General features: G+C 35.9%; 1 protein-coding gene across 3 annotated transcripts in view; it reads left to right on the top strand.

Annotated features, from left to right (window-relative positions):
• Positions 1–19210, top strand: part of grik4.L (glutamate receptor, ionotropic, kainate 4 L homeolog) — a 344981-nt gene that overhangs the window by 223167 nt on the left and 102604 nt on the right. For all 3 annotated transcript variants that reach the window (XM_041569223.1, XM_018225767.2, XM_041569222.1), the window contains exon 8: positions 7810–7863. In XM_041569223.1, the coding sequence (XP_041425157.1) occupies positions 7810–7863 (54 nt within the window). The remainder of the gene's footprint in view (positions 1–7809; positions 7864–19210) is intronic.

Genomic DNA, 19210 nt, shown 5'->3' with positions numbered 1-19210 from the left:
TTTTGGCTTTATGTTGTTTATCTTTTTAACTTTTTATTAAATCCTATGATTTCTTTGAATAATAGGTGCTGGGATGAAATTTAACCCTATAAATTAGTTAGCATATCTAAAAATATTTGGACATCCGAAATGAAAACTTTGCTCAAGACGTAATTGGGCAATTTCCATTATGAGGCAGAGGGAGTAGATGTGCCTAATATGTATTCCTTCCACTGTTTAAAGATATAAGGTCAGCAGCAGCATTGTCACAATAAGGAAAATGCGTAAAAACAGTATTACTAGCTCGTAAACAAATATAGCTTTAATATATTCAAGTGATGAGTATAATCTTTCTTTAATTTATATTTTGAATATGTAAAATTTCTGTCCCCTAAAACCTTCCCTTTTTAAAATGTTATATAAATATATAAATAGGCTACTTTGTAGAATCAGAGGCAGCCATGTATTGCTGTAGGGCCCACCTGGTGTACATAGTGATAAATTGGCTCAAATGGTTTATTAAGTATTTTGTGAACATTTCTGTAGAGTATGTTGGGGCTCTAAATTGAGATGTATTATAATATGTATACTAATTGAAACATTTTATTTCTGTATATATAAAAATATTTTCTTTGATGTAGAAGCCCTGATTTCTATTGCAGCCCTTCTGTGTTCAGCCATCTTTTATCTGTTCTCTGAACTGAGCCACCCTGGCTATTGTGTTCAGCGGAGATTTGGATAATACATATTCATGAACTAGATAATACATATTCACAAATCTTTTATCTGCTGACTAAGCAAAGATTTACCTTGTCTATTATTTTCATTGTTCATAAACGTCAGTGGTTGTAAACTTCTTCCAAAAGCCCTACCAGAAATATAACAGGCCCTTTTAAAAATACTATGTTTTCTACAAACTGAAACAAATTTTGAAGAGTGCCAATTGAGTGAGCATTATACATTTAGGGTACTTTTCTTCCCTTATGTTTCTGGGCCTATATATGTTGATTATATGATTAAAAGGTACAGCAGTTCATTTCCTTTGCTTCATTCTGGGCAGATTTATAAAAATGTTTGCAGCATTAAAGGGGTTGTTCAACTTTAAATTAAAGGGATACTGTCATGGGAAAAAAAATTTTTTCAAAATGAATCAGTTAATAGTGCTGCTCCAGCAGAATTCTGCACTGAAATCCATTCCTCAAAAGAGCAAACAGATTTTTTTATATTCAATTTTGAAATCTGACATGGGGCTAGACATTTTGTCAATTTCCCAGCTGCCCCTGGTCATGTGACTTGTGCCTGCACTTTAGGAGAGAAATGCTTTCTGGCAGGCTGCTGTTTTTCCTGCTCAATGTAACTTAATGTATCTCAGTGGGACATGGGTTTTTACTATTGAGTGTTGTTCTTAGATCTACCAGGCAGCTGTTATCTTGGGTTAGGGAGCTGTTATCTGGTTACCTTCCCATTGTTCTTTTGTTTGGCTGCTGGGGGGGGGGTTAGGGAGGGGGTGATATCACTCCGACTTGCAGTACAGCAGTAAAGAGTGATTGAAGTTTATCAGAGCACAAGTCACATGACCAGGGGCAGCTGGGAAATTGACAAAATGTCTAGCCCCATGTCAGATTTCAAAATTGAATATAAAAAAACCTGTTTGCTCTTTTGAGAAATGGATTTCAGTGCAGAATTCTGCTGGAGCAGCACTATTAACTGATTCATTTTGAAAATATTTTTTTCCCCATGACAGTATCCCTTTAACTTTTAGTATGATATAGAAAGTGATTCTGAGACAATTTACAATTGGTTTTTATTTTCTATTATTTGTGGTTTTGAGTTATTTAGCTTTTTATTCAGCAGCTCTCCAGTTTGCAAGTGCAGCAGTCAGGTTGCTAGGGCATAAATCACCCTAGCAACCATGCATTGATTTGAATAAGATCCTGGAATACGAATAGCAGAGGGCCAGCATAGAAAGATAAGTAATAAAAAGTAGCAATAACAATCAGTTTACAGTCTTACTGAGCATTCATTTTTTAGATGGGGTCAGTGACCCTCATTCAAAAGCTGGAAATTCAGAAGAAGAAGCCAAATAATTAAAAAAAAACTATAAAAAAGAAACAAATCAAAAGTTGCTTAGAATTAACCATTCCATTACATACTAAAGGTTAATGTAATGGTGATTTTCCCCTTGAACTAGCTACACTACATGCTGTTCAAAGTGCTAGAAACAGAGTATACTGTATGTTAACAATTTTTATTAGAGAATAATGGGGCTCATTTACCAACACTGGGTAAGTTTGCAACTGAGCATTAGTAACTCATAGCAACAGTGACAGCAAGCATTGGATTGGTTGCCATGGGTTACAACGCTCTATGGAATAGATTTATCAAAGAGTGACTTTAGAGATCTCCACTGTCCGCAGAGTAAAATAACGCCTCTCTCCATTAATTTCTATGGGATTTTTAAAGGCTTATTTATCAAAGGGTGATAGTGAAAGTTCACCATTTGATAAATACACCTTTAAAAATCCCATAGCAGCGAATTCCACATATCTAGCAATAAGGATGACACTCTGCTGTTAGGACAGAACAGTACAATAGGAAATAGCAGGGAAGGACTACACAGAAAATTCAGCTATGAGTGACAGAGATGATGGCCTTGGACACATGGAGAAGTTTTGTGTAAATGGCTTATACACAAAAAGGCTTTCATCTTAGAAGCAAACAACATGGACAACAGTTAACAGAAAAAGACAGTGCTACAAACAATCTATGGGGATGAAACATTTGCAGTCATTCACCCCATGCAGCACTAAAACAGAGGCTTTTGAGATGTTACCAGCTATGTTGAAGACATGTTTCTTCATGAGAAATTCAGTTTACATAATAGAAACAAAAAACAAACAAAAAGCTGTTGATTTGTGTTACAGAAATAAGGTGCTTAATATACCACGGCCAATTTTGAGAATTCCTAAATGTGTTGCAAGAATGATTAGTCTGCTATATGAAGGATTAGGCCTTTCAGTGTAGCCCTCTTGCTGAGCCTAATTATACATTTGCAGTTATGGGAGCAGAAACAACACTTTTACACTCTTTCCGGCTACCAATTTGCACATCATTAGTTCTAATCAAGAAAATGACTGCAACCTTCATGTTTTCAACAACAAAATGAAAGCAAATTCTGAAATATGAACCTTTTTTAGGCCGAGGAGGTCAGCATAGGCACACTGCTATGGACATATGACTACTGGAAAAAGAATGGGTATGTTTATTGAAAATTCACAAAACTCAGAAATTGCAGTGAAATTCCACCAACATGGAAGTCAATGCATTTTAAAAATATATTGTTAGTAAGGCATTTTTGGTTTCTTAGACAGATTGGGGAAGGTCGGATTCCAGGGGTTGATGTAGAAGGGAAATGGGTGCATAATAATGATGTATGTGTTTTTACTGCATTTTTTTCCATCACAACAAACTGCATTTAGCATGGCAAAATTCAATTTAGTTTGTACTCATCCCCTATCTAAATTAACATTTCAACATTTTAACAAAAAACTGTACTAGACCAAAATGTTTGCTCATCTTTAGTGATGTTATGCAGTATGTGTTTGCAAAGCACAGGTTTATCAATAGCTGGTATATATTGCAAAGCTTTTATGAAACAGTATCCTACAAATAAATGAACAGCCATGGAGACACTGATGTACACAACCAAAATATCAAGGGTATATTGAATAATCTGAAATGAATGCATTATAAATGACAATCCATAGTAAATGCTATCCTCAAGATTCTCTTGTATGTGTCTGTTTGGGGGGCCTATTTATCATACTGTATAAAACTATTAAAGGAGAGGGAAAGCTAGTGCAAGCTAGAATGCTATATTCATTCTGTAGAATGCTTTCCCATACCTGAATAAGCAGCCATAGAAGCTCTGTTTGTTTAAGATAGCAGCTGTCATATCAGTTTGGTGTGACGTAACTTACTGCCTATGACTCTCAATGTTGGCTCCCCTCTCTGCTCAGATTACAGAAGAGATAAGGGACAGGGAGATGAGGAAGCTGCGCAGGCTTCATGGCCGGGCCTGGAGGTTTGAGAGAAGGAAATCTGGTATGGAAGATCATGTGTAAAGAATAGGACTTGCTGTGGTTCTTTTCACAGGTGACTCTTTATGAGTGTTTTAAAAAAGACCTTTCTGATAAAGCTTATTTAGTGTTAAAATTTCCTACAATCATTGGGCTGTTACATGGCCTGAGGGGACAGAAAATAGAAAACCCTTTGGAAAGGAACTGCTTCTCTTCACTAGAAAACAGTGTCCATGGCAGCCAAGTTGTGAGTGGAGGATCAATTAAGAAAGAACATTTTTTTCAAAACCCACCTATGTCACTAAAATTAGGCCCTGGGTTTTACCAATAAACATTGAAGCCAGAATTGTTCCATATGTCTTACCTTTTGAAAATGAACTTGAACTTCTAACTAACCAATTGTCATTGAGCCACTGACACTCACAATTGTCAACACCACAACTGTACAAGTTGTACCACAGCTAAACCATCACCCTAACAGTGATGTCTGAATTATTGGTGAGCAGATGTTTTCACCTGCTATGGATTTACGATGAAATTTGCCCATGGCATATTTTTTGCATATCCTTTCCCAATTAATGCCATGGATTTTGTTTCACTTTAAAAAAATATGAAGAAAAATACAGACATTATCATTATGTTGTGATACTCATATAATATTTTCTATTATAGGGTAGGGATTAGAATTCCTAGCTTGCAATTTTCAATGATGAGAGCTCTGATCTTTGCACCATGGTTTTTGCATTTTGGCAAAATTTCACAAAAGTTTCACAAATTTTCATCAGGTTTCATGATTTTTTTGGCAAAGCAAACACTGGTAATAATCTGTAGAAAATATAAATGCAGTGTAAACAAAACTCTTAAACAACACCCTTACACTGTGCTGATTGTGACTCGGTTACCATACCGATCAGTGGTATGGATTAGTGGAACAAGCATTAATTGGTGTGTTCAGTTACTACTGCATCAAGATAACAGTTGAAAAACCTCTTCTGATATTGAACAAAGGAGCTGTTTCTTACAGTTGTTCTTCTAAACATTCAGAGGCTTTCCTAATCAAACAATGGTTCATATATTACTCCATCCAAGTGCAATTATCCCTGTTCAATTGTCCATTGTGATGAATTTTGCCCATCAAAGGAGAAGGAAAGGCATTTTTACTTGGGGTGCCAAAAGTTAGGCACCCCCAAGTGATTGTATCTACTTATTTCAACGAGCTCCATGGAGTGATAGTCTTGCTGCTTCTTCTTTCTTCAAATTTCCCAGGGAAGACACATGCACAGTAGAACTAAATAGCCAGCATTTTAGTTAAAATTTAGCTTTTCACTATACTGCACATGCGCATCGTGAGAAGAAAGTTGTTCAATTTATCTCAATACCTGTATATTGGAAGTATTAAAATTGGAATGCTTTCTTGATTCACCACTGAAAGCTATTAAGATAGCAAATGATCACATCCTCTCCATTAATCATAAAGTGGAAGGGGACAAAAAATTGTTCACACCATACTCAAGTCATCAATTGAAGGCCTTTGTTACACAAGAAATAACAAAAACCCTTGTCTCCTTTTACTTTTGAGGAGGTTAATGTTTTCATCTATAACAATGTAATTAGAACTGTACCTGTTCCACATCCCTCAAAAGAATAAGCTAAAAGAATGATTCAGACTGCAAAAAGAATTACTAATGAAAAACTGTCAGCCTAGCTTGCTACCCCATGATAAACCATGGTTGTTCATCTGAGTTTATCATGGTGCCTTAAAACATTCCTTGGTCATGTGTTGTTTACTGAAAATTTGTTTTTGTCCCTGCACCTTTTGCTTGCTCTCACATATATGAATGCAATTATTTCTAAATTTACCATCATTAAACCTTGAAAATTAAGAGCATTATCCCATCTACAACCTACTTGTGATTTGTCTGGGTAGAAATGAAAAGTAAAATTAAAAAGATTTTTTTCAGTGACTGATGAAAAATAAACCTGATCACTGAAAAATTTGAGAACAATATTAACTGAGATGGGGAAGGTTATTTACTAAAATCCGAATTTTCTTTTTTTCTGAAAAGCCCGAATTTTTCAAATTTTTGCCTAAAAAGTCCAAAATGGTCGGATTTTCTGGCTAATTCCAGCGCAGACCTCAGGAACTTCAAAATAGTATAGGAAACCTCTGCCACTTACTTATACACAGCCTTGGCAGGTCTAAGATGGTGGTTTTCAGATTCTGGATTTTCGCTGCATTTGGCTTTAATAAATCGGGAAAAATTCAAGTCAAGCCCCAAAAAGACCGACCTGAGTTTAATAAATAACCCCCTATGTGTAATTATTTTTTCACAATCTCCCAAATGATGAATTTTCAAAAAAATAAAATATCTTGAATGTTGAAAATACTCCTCCCACTGACTTATATAGAATTTAGCAGGATTTAGGGGCCACATTTTTTTTGAATGATAAATCTGAAAAGTTCATGTTTGGAAAACTGAAATTCTGACTATTTGTTGCCTTTTGTCCCATTTCTCCATGTTACATATCCACACTAATAATAATAATATTTTAATAAAAATAACAAGTTTAATCATTACTTGCAACAGCAAATACAACCTTTTTATGATAGCATCCTTATAATATGCATGGGACATTAAGGTAAAATTGTATCCACCTATTTTCTGGGTCCTTCTGAGATCAAAAAAAAAAATTTATTATTTGAAGAACAAATAATGTTAACATTGAGTAGCATACAGACAGTAGAAATATTTGAAAATGGTAAAATGCAAATTGATTTATTTTTTATCAATGAAAGGAATTGTTTGGCACAGATATTAATAGTTTCTATAGCATAGAAAACAAACTATAGCATATGTGAAATATATAATTGCAGAAATAATGGAACTTCTATGTAAAAGACAAGGCCGTCTTTCTATCTATTATAGCCTGCATAAATAAAGTATCTTTAAAACCAGCCATCCAATTCTTTAAGAGTCTTTTAAAAGCTGTGGGACAATGTTTTTTCTCTCATATAAGGGTTTCTAATAACACAGCCAGTAAGCAGGTACACTGACGATGTAGTGTGAGGTAGTGCTTTTTGAAAGTATTATGGATGTTATTTGATGCAGTAACTTAATATAAGGGATTGTGTTGGGCAATAATGAGTTTCTGGGGTGGCTGCTTTAAACAGGTCATTTCTAGGCTGAAGTGGTGTCTACAAGATGGGATTGTATAATTGGACTTGCTGTCAGCAGCTCATTCACTGAAACTATATTGTAAATCGCCCACAGTATAGTTCCATCATATTCTGGACTGATTTGGTGTCATGCAACATAAACATTTCATATTTTATTTGCTATACTAGCTGACCTATTTTTTTTAATTGTATTCGCTTTACTAGCTGACTTAATTCTTTTTAAGATGAACAAAATCAACTTTCAATAACTGAGATATTCTGTGTGAATTTAAGTGTTTGCTTGTTTATTTATATATTTGTCTCTGTGATTGGCATTATATAGATACATACCTAGCAACTCACTTTGTACTGTGCTTTTCTGTGTTTTTCAGTTTTTTATAATATAAAAGTACGACTATATATATTAGATTGACTGTGCTCTTTCTGATAACGATGTTGCTATTTTTGCACAACTTGTATTTCAAACAAGGCCCCTATTGAGATAAACAGATTGTACCAGAGCAGACTATGCTTTCTGCAGAACAAACCTTATTTTATTGGTTTAAATTACTCTCTTTCCTTCTTTCTCTGCAGGCAGCTGAGCTGGGAATGGTGACAGCTTATTACACATACATCTTTACTAATCTGGTGAGACCATCTTCTTCTGTTAATGTGCATAACCTAAACATGCTGTTAGAAAAATTACAGATCCTCAAAAGGGAGAAAAACTGCAATGGAGTAGGAGGCGAATTATGATGTTTGTCTTTGATCAAATTAGCTATTTAACCATTAGCTATATAACATTCACTTTTGCAATGTTGGGCTTGAAACATTTAACTTACATTTAATTATTTATCCTATTTTATGTATAGGGTGTGGAAACATAATAATGTGTATTTATCCACATGCCTGCCAAAGATTGTACATTATGTGCAGCTGATTGTCAGGGACTTGACTGTGAAGACGTAGGATTACATTTCTAGTCTTTGATCTATCCTGTGCCATGTGTTGTCATCTTTTACATCCTGCATAAGTAAAACCCTAGAGATATGGCAAGTGCCTTGAGGGAAGGGCGATACAAGAAAAAAGTATGATACAGGAGGCTACAGTGCGAGGCTACCGAAATAGGCATTGGTTTCCTATGAGGTGTTTCCTCAGGTGTTAAACCTTTCAAACTAGAATTTTAAACTAGGCACCATAGGCATCTTTTTTATAAATGTAAAACATGTCTACTAGAGAATTGAATGAAAATTGTATCTAGCCATACTCAGTGGGCACATTTACAATGCCCCTGGACAGAAGTGCAAGAGGGCCCCCCTAATGCTCATTCCTGGAGAACTTCTGCCCAGTGGAATGCCTGTGCTTTGCACCTTGCACTGGCTAAACAACCTATCACGATAAACCTGTTATACTTTACAAAAGGTTTGACCGAACATCAGAAAAGTCCTTCACAAACAGACTCAGAGGAAGCCCTTGGTTTTATATTCTTTAGATGTGATGGTTTTGTTGGTTTGGTTTTGCCTTAACCAAAGGAGTATTGGTTTTCCTAGAGTAGGTCCTGGAAACTGTTGGCATTATCTAATAGCTAATGCTATTTGATTGTCAGGGGCCTTGCGGCTCCAAACACAGAGAAGTCCGGACCAAGGAGAAAGCTAGGCGTTAAGTCCAAGTTCGCCATATCCAAAAAGGGGGCAGGCATAAATGTAGTCAAGTTACAGGCAGGTTCAAAGGCAGGCAGAATAGAAACAAAGTCCAAAGTTCAGGCAAGGTCAAGTCCAAAAATCACAAGAGTGTCAATAATAGAACCCAGTAATGCCGAGGTAATGCAACCTATAATCGGGCATTGAACCCGTGACCTTGGTGCGCTTTTATTTCAAATTTGGCGCCAAACGTTATGCCTGTGTGTAAGTGTCCGCACGCCGGTGTCTGCGCGCAGTGTCAGAACATCCACGTTGCATGGGCGCCTCCACCTTTGACACAGCGCCGAAGATGGAGCCGTCATCGGACACTCCTGACATTGATTAAGCAGACTGTCCTTTCTGTTGACCTGATGGACTACCAAACAGTCTGTCTGTCTTTTATAAGTGCACAGAGAATTAAACAAATTAAGTTTATGCTACAATTGCTATTCCAGACAGCTTGGTTCAGGAAAACAGGAGGGAATAATAATAATAATAATATCTTAAACAGAACAGCTGTAGCAAAAATGTAAAAAAACAAAAACGTGTTTACCTATTTTCTGTCACTGAGACACCAGGCTGTCAGGTTTAATGCTTACTTATATGGATGAACCATAAATCCCTAAAGCAATAGGTCATTCCTCTGAGGATATTTTCAAAGCTTGTTCCTTTGCTATTCTCAACAACAGAGCAATGAGGTCATTTACAAATCTAATTTGGTCAAATTAATAAAAGATTCCAGCGAAAAGACAGCCACTATTGTAATGTCTGCCAATCTGATCAAATTATCTGATGTACCAGCAACCAAGTCATACCATTTTTAACAAACCCCATAACCACTGCAGCCTTACACGCAGGGGGTATTTACTAAAACTCTACATTTTCTCACTATATAAAAAAAAATTTGACAAAATTTCCAAACATGAATACCCTTAATTTACCAATAAATCCAGATAGAAAAAAAACATGTGTGGTGAAAAAGCAACTTTTTCTGATTTGATGCCCCAAAAAACGCATCTTTTTCAGATTATTGGATGAAAACCAGCCTGAAACCCTCAAAGATCATGAAGGCAAGAAACATCTTCCAATTGTAAAAGGGACATCTGCCATTGAATTTGACAGGTTTAGCTGGAGTATTTTCAGATTCAGATGCAGTTTTGTATCCAAAAATAGTTCCGCAACATTTTTTGGATTTTTTGAGACAAAAAGCCCAACCAGATAAATTCATCCTCGTCTTTTTCTCCATGGAAGGACAATTAATCATCACTCAGGCAATAGCCATCTCAAGTCAAGTCAAGTGGTCAAGTGAATTGTATTGTCATTTCAGCCATATACAGTAATACAGTACATAGTGGAAACAAAATAACGTTTCTTTCATCGTTTCTTCCATCTTTGAAAGATGTGTTACTGTAGCATCAATGACAGGAGGGTTATACAAGATCTTACATTCTTATATTCTGAAAGGGAAATTGTTTTGGATATTTTCCATTAAATCTTTCTTCCTGTTTTTTTGCCAATCTCTTTTTACTAGATCTGTAGTATCTGTCGGACATAACCACAAACCATTAATCAGTTACAGCAGGTTCAGAACATACCATAGCTCTAAGAATTAGGTTTGGATTTTAATCTGTGTTCTTTATGTAAAACCCTATCCAATGTGTTTTCTATGGGTTAAAGCCATTGGTAAGCCCCTTCAAAATGAACCATCCTGATTTTATGGATTGTTATTTGTACTGTATATGTGCTAACATATTCTGTAGGGATGTACAATAATTGGGTTTATACAAAGAGCATACAGAATTACATATATAGTGACCATAATCTGATACTAAGGGGTATATTTATCAAAGAGTGAAGTTAATAGCGAAGTTCCGCCACTAGAGTGAAATTCTGCCACTTCCCATTCATTTCTATGGGGTTTTTAAAGGCGTATTTATCAAAGGGTGAAATTTCACTTTCACCCATTGATAAATATGCCTTTCAAAATCCCATAGAAATGAATGGAGAGCTGCGGGATTTCACTCTAGTGGCGGAACTTCACTCTTTGATAAATTTACCCCTAAGGGCGGAGGGCCCTGTCCAGAAGAGCTTACAATCTAATGAGAGACAATATAATACTTTCTTGAAATAAGATAAGAGCATATGCTGTCATCAAACAAAATTTATCTATATTGGAATTTTATATGACAGGTAAAGTACTGCAAACTATACCCTGGTGCAGTGGTTTTGAGGCTTTCTTTTGGTCTAAGATCTCTTTGGAGTTCCAACCTTTCCCTTCACAAGGTTACAGATAGGAAGCAATAGTTACCAGAACATTTAGAACAGGAAATAAGTCACCTCCAAATATCACTCTAATAGGCTGGTCTTTTATGAATATCAAGGAGAGCAAAAAAAAATACCAGAAAATAACAAGGGTCATCAAAGGATTACCTTGACTTTTTGTGCTATTAGCATGTTATTAGCATGGTTTATTTTAATGAATTATAATATCTGTCTCATAAAAATACAGGAATACTTTTATGTCCTCATCTTTCCAATTCCACCCTCTCTCATTGCAAATGTAAGTGTATTTGCTGACTTTTGGTTTTCAGTGAAGTTACTGGAACATTATAAAGAATGCCACATTCCCTAATTTGTCCTTTGCCTATAGAAGCAGAAAATGGGCAGTAAAATTGAACATTTCCATATACATAAGCATCATAAAATTGGTGTTATAAACAATTTATTTATTTGTAAGAAGGATGGAAATGAAGATGAATAAAGAACAAATGTAATAGTGTTAACTCCCCTAAGACATTATAGAACCACATAATACTGATTTCATAATTAATGGCTAGTCAGGTGCAATTACAAATCTGTCAACCAATATAACACAATATAAATACATTTTTACTGATTGGTCCATTCCAATTATAAATATAATTAACTGACATCCTGAAATATAAGCATGATTAGTGTCAAGTCAAGTGCAATTACACGTATATTTGATACCACAAAATATATGCAATATTATTGATCTATCTGATACAATTACAAAAGCTGACAGCAAAAGTTCTGAGTAACATTGTCTTTTAGACAGGTTCAATTATAGTTAAGATTCTCCTAAATTGGTGTTAAAAGTGTGGGGGGGGCAAAGGTCTGACGAAAAGACTGCATTCTCTAGTATTGTTTAGGAAAAATCTATGTTCTTTGGTTGGACAATACCAGTGAAAAGGAGAACCTACAAAGGCAAAAATGTTTGTTATTTTCAGAATCCAGATAGAAAAACAAGGCTGCTGAGTAAATATGGCAGTGTATTATGATTATGATTTTATATAGATTACCATTTTTCTTTTTCAATCTCATCTGTTAGGCAGACTCTGCAGTTATGACTATGGCATGCTTGAACTCTGTTGCAGTGAGCTGGATTGGATATGTAAGGGGCAAAGATGGGTTTTCAATTTTTATATGAAAATGATACAAATGGGGCAGCCCTAAACTACCTGGAACACTTTGGACCATATTCAGTTTCATATGATTCAGGATTTGCCTATAGAGATTCCATTAAAAACAAGTTTGATAAAACATTTGCCTAATGTGCCATATTTGGCAAATTAGTCCAATAAGCCACCATGGCATTACTGGGTAGCTCTGCTGTCTTGTAACACTGGGTTTTGATCTGGGCACTATCTGCAACAAATTAGCATATTGACTGTCCTAGTAAGTGGGTTATCTCTAGATACATTGTTTTCCACTCACACTCCAAGAACTTACAGGCAGGTTAACTGATTCATTTTTTATATAAATGACTCCCATTCTGCTTGTGTTTGTAGGAAATATGTACTGAGACAAATTGTGAATTTTAAACAGTCTCTGTGCAATTTGTTGTGCGTCAATGAGATATAAATAAAGGATAATAATAAAATTCCCATGCCATTACAGATACACACACTAATAGCTAAAAGGTAATATATCTGAAAGAACTGGAAAAATACAGCATATAGTACAGCAGTTCTCCTAGGAATGCTTCCCTTCTCCCTTTCCTCAGGAAACATCAGTTCTACAGCATCAACCAAAGAAAGAACATCCCAACAGACATATGCAAATTAAAGCACTTAACTGTCGCCATTTTTGTGGCTATCAATTTACATGTGTTCTTATAGGCAATTCCCTGAAGCAGAAAAGCTTGCAATGTACAAGAAGCATTAGAGTAGACTCCTTTTTCCTTACTTGTGATTTTCATTGGCTGAAAAACACCTCTGTATATTTTAGAATTAAATCCAATTGCAGTAAGCCATGCACATAGCTTCTTCACACTTTTCAGAAGAAAAAGGATCCCTTGTCACTCAGTTTGTTTAAATCTATTTTAGATTACATATATGTAAAGCAGCAGATTTAATCTAATGAGACTATATGTATATATAAATCTAAATCCAATGCCAGGGTGCACATAAGATCAAAGCCTAGGTGCTTGGACTAAATGATAAACAGTAAGATACATTGATTCAACTCTCATCAGGACTTGGTGCAAGAAATATATAGTATGTGACTGGACCCTCACAAACTTAGTGGAGGAAGAATTTTGCAGATCTTCGACCCTCAGGTTGATTAAATCAATTGAGTGTCAGTAGTCCTCAAAACAAATGACAACTCATTAGTTGCAGAATGTAGAACAACCTCCAGGAGGATAGTGCGCAGTACAAATATTCAGCATTTACGCGTTTACACATCCAGTTCTTTACCCATCAGTGGTCAATAATCAAGTGACCAATCTAATGTATCAGGCCCTTCATGTGGAACCTAGGTGAGCTACACTTGTTCCTAAGTCTGTACACTTGAATCCCTACTATACAGATGGTACACCCAGGACTGCTAATCCTTCTAATTCTCCCCGGTGAAGCTTCAGACTGCTCAATAGTTAACTGGACCCTATCTCTCACTCCTGGAGTAAGGTAGTACAGATGTTGCCTCAAACTATCTAAAACCACTGGGCCTACCTCTGTAGGACAAGTTTGTCCTTTAACTTTTCAAACTTAAACTTGGAACAACACACCAGGGAATGGGCCCTTCAATGTTGCCCAGCATTGATACCCCACCTCCAGTGAGGTATCAACAAGAAAAAAATGTTTCCATCACGGAATAGCTCACATTAAATAGGTGAAACCAGAGCTTCACATTTTCATAGGTTGTATTGTAATTACGGTGGGACTTCTCAACCCACTTACCGCTTCTAAAGTGTCCCACACGCTGAATAACTGGAGAATGGGGTGTTTTCTGATTTGTCCCAGTGCCAGGATAGAACGAATTGTCACTTTCAATTTATATATGTAACTTTAAAGGAAATACTTTTCTACTAGCAGTTATTCTTCCACAAGATCCGCATGCTGAATGCTAATGCTGAACCTCTGTCTTGGAGATATATTATGGCTCGATAAGCCTACATTTGTTTAACATTTAGTAACATCAAGACTCCTGTGGTGCTCCATCTGTAATTATGTGCTGTTCTGCAATCCTTAATGGCCCTGAGGATCATGTGTATATAATGGCATGTATTGTATACTGGGTTTGTTTGTGGCAATATGCCATCAAGAAGTTTTATGCAAAAAGTATTTTTTTATTCATTGCAGTAAGGATAATTAAATTTTTAAGTGAAAAGCTGGCTATGTTTAAATTAAGTCATCGGTTTTTATAATAGTCTTGCCTTTTTTATTGGTGGTTTTTGCAATAACATTTTTGATATTTGATTTTTGCTTTATTGCAGTGTTATACAATCTTCAGATTGTTATGGCCATATTATACCATTAAAAACACAAATCAAAGAATATTGTGTATTTCAGTAAAGCTGTTTTCATTACTTTTTCCTTTATCGCCCATAATGACTGTATCGCTGCCATCAAAAATAAGTGCATGAAACTCATGGCTATCTCATATGTATAGAAAGTACTGATGGACCTTACCATAAGGGTAAGCAGTAAGATTGAGAGGTGTAAAAGGATTTATTCTACACGAGCTGAATATCTGTAATTGTAAAAACTGAAAATTACCAGTTAAGGCTTAGGGGCAGATTTATCAAGGGTCGAATTTCAAAGTATAAAAAAACTTCGAAATTCGACCATCGAATTAAAATACTTTGAATTCGAATATTGAATTCGAACTTGTGTATTCTGTGGTCAAAGTAAAATCGTTCAATCGAATGATTAAATACTTTGAATGGAACTATTCGATTTTAACGTACGATCGAGCGATTTCACTTCCACTTCAAAAAACATAGAAAAATGCTGTATAAGGTCCCCATAGGCTAACATAGCACTTAGGCAGGTTTAATTTGGCGAAGTATTGAAGTCAAAGTTTTTTTTTAAAGAGACAGTACTTCGATTATCGAATGGTCGAATATTCGAAGTATTTTACTTCAAATCGAATTCGAAGTAAATTCGAAGTGGTAGTATCCTATTCGATGGTCGAAGTATCCAAAAAATTACTTTGAATTTCGAATTTTTTTACTTCGAAAATTCCCTAGAATTCACTTCGACCCTTGATAAATCTGCCTCTAAATGTACGATTCAGTTTTCACAGAAGTGTAGAATTTTTATGTATATATTAAGTTCATGCATTTCCTGTTTTCAATGCAGCAAGTCTATTTTCATATCATATTTTATTGAACTTTTTCTATGAAATGTTATGCAACTACTATTAAAATAGTTTAATTATTTACATTGTTAATGCAGTCACAGAGCCTTTGTAGGCCTCTGTAAAAGAAATGCATATGCAGTATGCACTGTACATTTTCCTCTGGAGAATTCTCTGCCATTTCCAAAGTGACTTTGCAGATCTACAGGTGCACAGGGATATTTGAAAATCTCCTGGAACATATCTGGGCACTTGGGAGCAAGGATAAGATCCATGCAGGAAGTTGCCACTTTTGTGTGTTTTTTGAGTGATTTGATTAGAAAACTTAGCAACAAACTGGAAATTGTGGTTCAATGTTGATGAATGCAAGGTTATGCACTTTGGTAAAAATAATATAAATGTGAGTTACACCATGGGGCAGATTTATCAAGGGTCAAATTTCGACGTACAAAAAACTTCGAAATTCGACCATCGAATTAAAAAACTTCGAATTTGAATATCGAATTCAAAGTTTTTTCAACAAATTTGGCAATCCTGTGGTCCAATAAAAATCGCTCGATCGAACGATTAAATCGTTCGAATCGGACGATTTTAGCGAACGATTGAAGGATTTTCCTTCAACCTCTAAAGACTTAAAAAATGGTTGTAGAAGGTCCCCATAGGCTAACATAGCACTTCAGCAGGTTTAATTTGGCGAAGTATTGAAGTCGAAGTTTTTTAAAGAGACAGTACTTCGATTATCGAATGGTCGAATATTAGAACGTTTTTTACTTCGAATCGAAGTCGAAGTAAATTCGAAGTCGTAGCATCCTATTCGATGGTCGAAGTATCCAAAAAATTACTTCGAATTTCAATTTTTTTTACTTTGAACATTCCCTCAAATTCACTTCGACCCTTAGTAAAGCTGCCCCCATATGGCAGTTTGCTGGGGTTTCCTTAATTGAGAAGGACCTGGGGATTTCTGTAGATAACAATTTGTCTAATTCCAGGCAGAGTAATTCTGTGGCCACTAAAACAAATAAAGTGCTGTCTTGCATAAAAAAAGGCATTAATTCAACATAATATTGCCTCTTTATAGGTACCTGGTAAGGTCTCACCTTGAGTGTTCAGTGCAGTTTTCGGCTCCAGTCCTTAAGAAGGATATATGGGCTGGAGAGAATGCAGAGATATGCAACTAAACTAGTTAAAGGAATGGAGGATTTAAACCATGAGTATAGACTGTTACAGTTGGGATGTTTTTTTCTGGAAAAAAAGATGCTCGCAAGGGGACATGATTAATCTTTACCAGTACATTAGACAGTATTAAAGACAGGTAACAGGGAAGCTTTTATCGAATGAAAATGATCAACGCAGCAGAGGCCACTCCTTTAGACTGGAAGAAAATAACTTTAATTCGAAGCAATGTAGGTGGTTCTTTACAGTCAGGACAGTGAGATTGTGAAATGCACTGCTGTGTGATGGCTAATTCTGTTAATGCTTTTAAGAGGGGTTTGGATGATTTTTTGGACAAGCATACTAAAATGTACCATTAGAATGGCTATTGGTATATTGGGTTGAACTTGACGGACTATGGTCTTTTTTCAACCCAACTGAACTATGTAAGTGCAAGAGCACTAAGGGTCACAAGAGGGAGAAACAGCCAGAAAAGTGTGGAAAAAAACTGTATTTTATTCTACACTGCCTGAACACACACAGGGGCACATTTACGAAGGGTTGTGAATTCAAAGTGAATATTCAAATTGAAAAACTTTGAATTTCGAAGTAATTTTTGGGTACTTCAACCATAAAAAAGACTCAAGGTATGGACTAGGGCAAAATTGGTTCAAGAGAATGAGAGATGTGGCATTGAGTATTGTACCTTGACAGGAGGCCGTGGATAAAGGAGTGGATAGAGAGTTAAATTAAACAAGGGCAAGCAATGTGTATTACATAATTTGAAAGCTGAATGAAAGATAAACCTGCTGGAAAATGGAAGGAATGCCAGTAAAGTGGTGCAGCTCTAGCAAAGTCTTCCCTGTGTGTATGCGAAGATGTAACGGAAGAGATGTGAAGGAGTCGCTCGACAGAAGTAAAACATTTTGCATATGTGTAAACAAGTTCACAGATATAGGATAGCACAGGTATGTGAAATACTTTGAATGTCAGTATCAGTAGTGTAGCAGTTAAAATTGCCAAATGTTCATATCACCAACAATATTGAAAGATACCACACTTCCTCTCCTTTTCTATGGTTCTCCTACCTGGTGGTGCAGATCTCCCTAGACGATTGGTACTCATCAGTCACGCACAAGTAGAATATTGGAAGAGAGTCGCACAAACAACAAATTTGTTTCAGGTGGGGAGTTTACCCCTTTTATGATGCACGGGCGGTGGCAGTAAAAGGGGTAAGCTCCCCACCTGCAACAAATATGGTGTTTGTGCGACTCTCTTCCAATACTTTACTTGTGCATATCATCAACAATTATAATTCATTGCTGTGGTGCTTTTGCACAAATAAATGTATGAAGTGAGCTACTATGCATGTTTTTTTGATTATTTGCTTAGTGCTTTTGGACCCTTGCATAGTGCTCACCTATAGATAGCCTATATCTATAATATAATAGGTTATAAATGTTCATATCCCATTTATTAAAATATTTTTGTAATTGTTTAGAATAAAGGATAATGAACCTGGGGGTTTTCAGTTTCTTTTGTTTTACCCCAGAGGGCTTATTTCTATATGCAGTGTAAGGTGCAAAAGTTCAGATGCAAGTAGTCATTTGTTTTCACTCACAATCAGAATAATAACAGGTTTCTGCCACAATATGAAAGCAAACTAGCATCAATTTTGACAAATAACCCGCAAGTTGTAGAACAAGATTTTCTTCATCTTCTGCATCAATAATAGGATTAGCGTCCAAATTACTTGTCACATGTTTTCTTTCAGCTATAGGCACATAAGGTGTTGCCATCAGATCCATGCTGTGGTGCATTTTACCAATCACTAGAGGGCTTCAGTTTATATTATCCCCCATATGGAATAAAGGGCACAAACTGCCCAGGAGCAATAACCAATAGCCACCACTAAAATGTTTTACAGGAGACCAGTACAGGCATGGGACCCGTTATACAAAATGCTCAGGGCTTGGGGCTTTCCCAGATGTTTTTTTTCCTTAATTTGGTTCTCCATACCTTAAGTCTGCTAGGAATCATCTAAACATTAATTAAACCAATGTAATTGTTTTTCCTTCAATAAGAATGAACCATATCTTAGTTGGGATCAAGTAAATGGTGCTGTTTTATTATTACAGAGAAAAAGAAATCATTATAAAAAAATTGAATTACAATGAAAATGGAGTCTATGAAAGATGGCCTTCTCAACATTTGGAGCTTTCTGGATAATGGGTTTCCAGATAATACCTGTAAATGCAAATGCTACCAATTGATTGGTTGCTAAAGGTGATAAGTAGTGTTGCAAACTTTGCTTGTGATATTATATAACCCCATAAGTGTCTCTGTTGTTCTTACTGTTTGCCACTACGTCTGTGCAAGAACTAAAATTCAGCCATAAAGGCACAACTGTTCTGAATTACTAGCTCACTGAAGTTCTGATCAGTGTGGGTTTATAGAATAAAATGCATGCTGCCAGAAATTGTAAGGTTTCTATGCATTTGTCCACAATATGTCAGAAAAGGCTGGCAGGCACATTGACATTCACCGCAAGTTGCAAA

The sequence above is a fragment of the Xenopus laevis genome, chromosome 7L (genome assembly GCF_017654675.1).
Source record: "Xenopus laevis strain J_2021 chromosome 7L, Xenopus_laevis_v10.1, whole genome shotgun sequence".
Classification (NCBI taxonomy): Eukaryota; Metazoa; Chordata; class Amphibia; order Anura; family Pipidae; genus Xenopus; species Xenopus laevis.
This window is presented reverse-complemented; position numbering and strand designations above follow the sequence as displayed.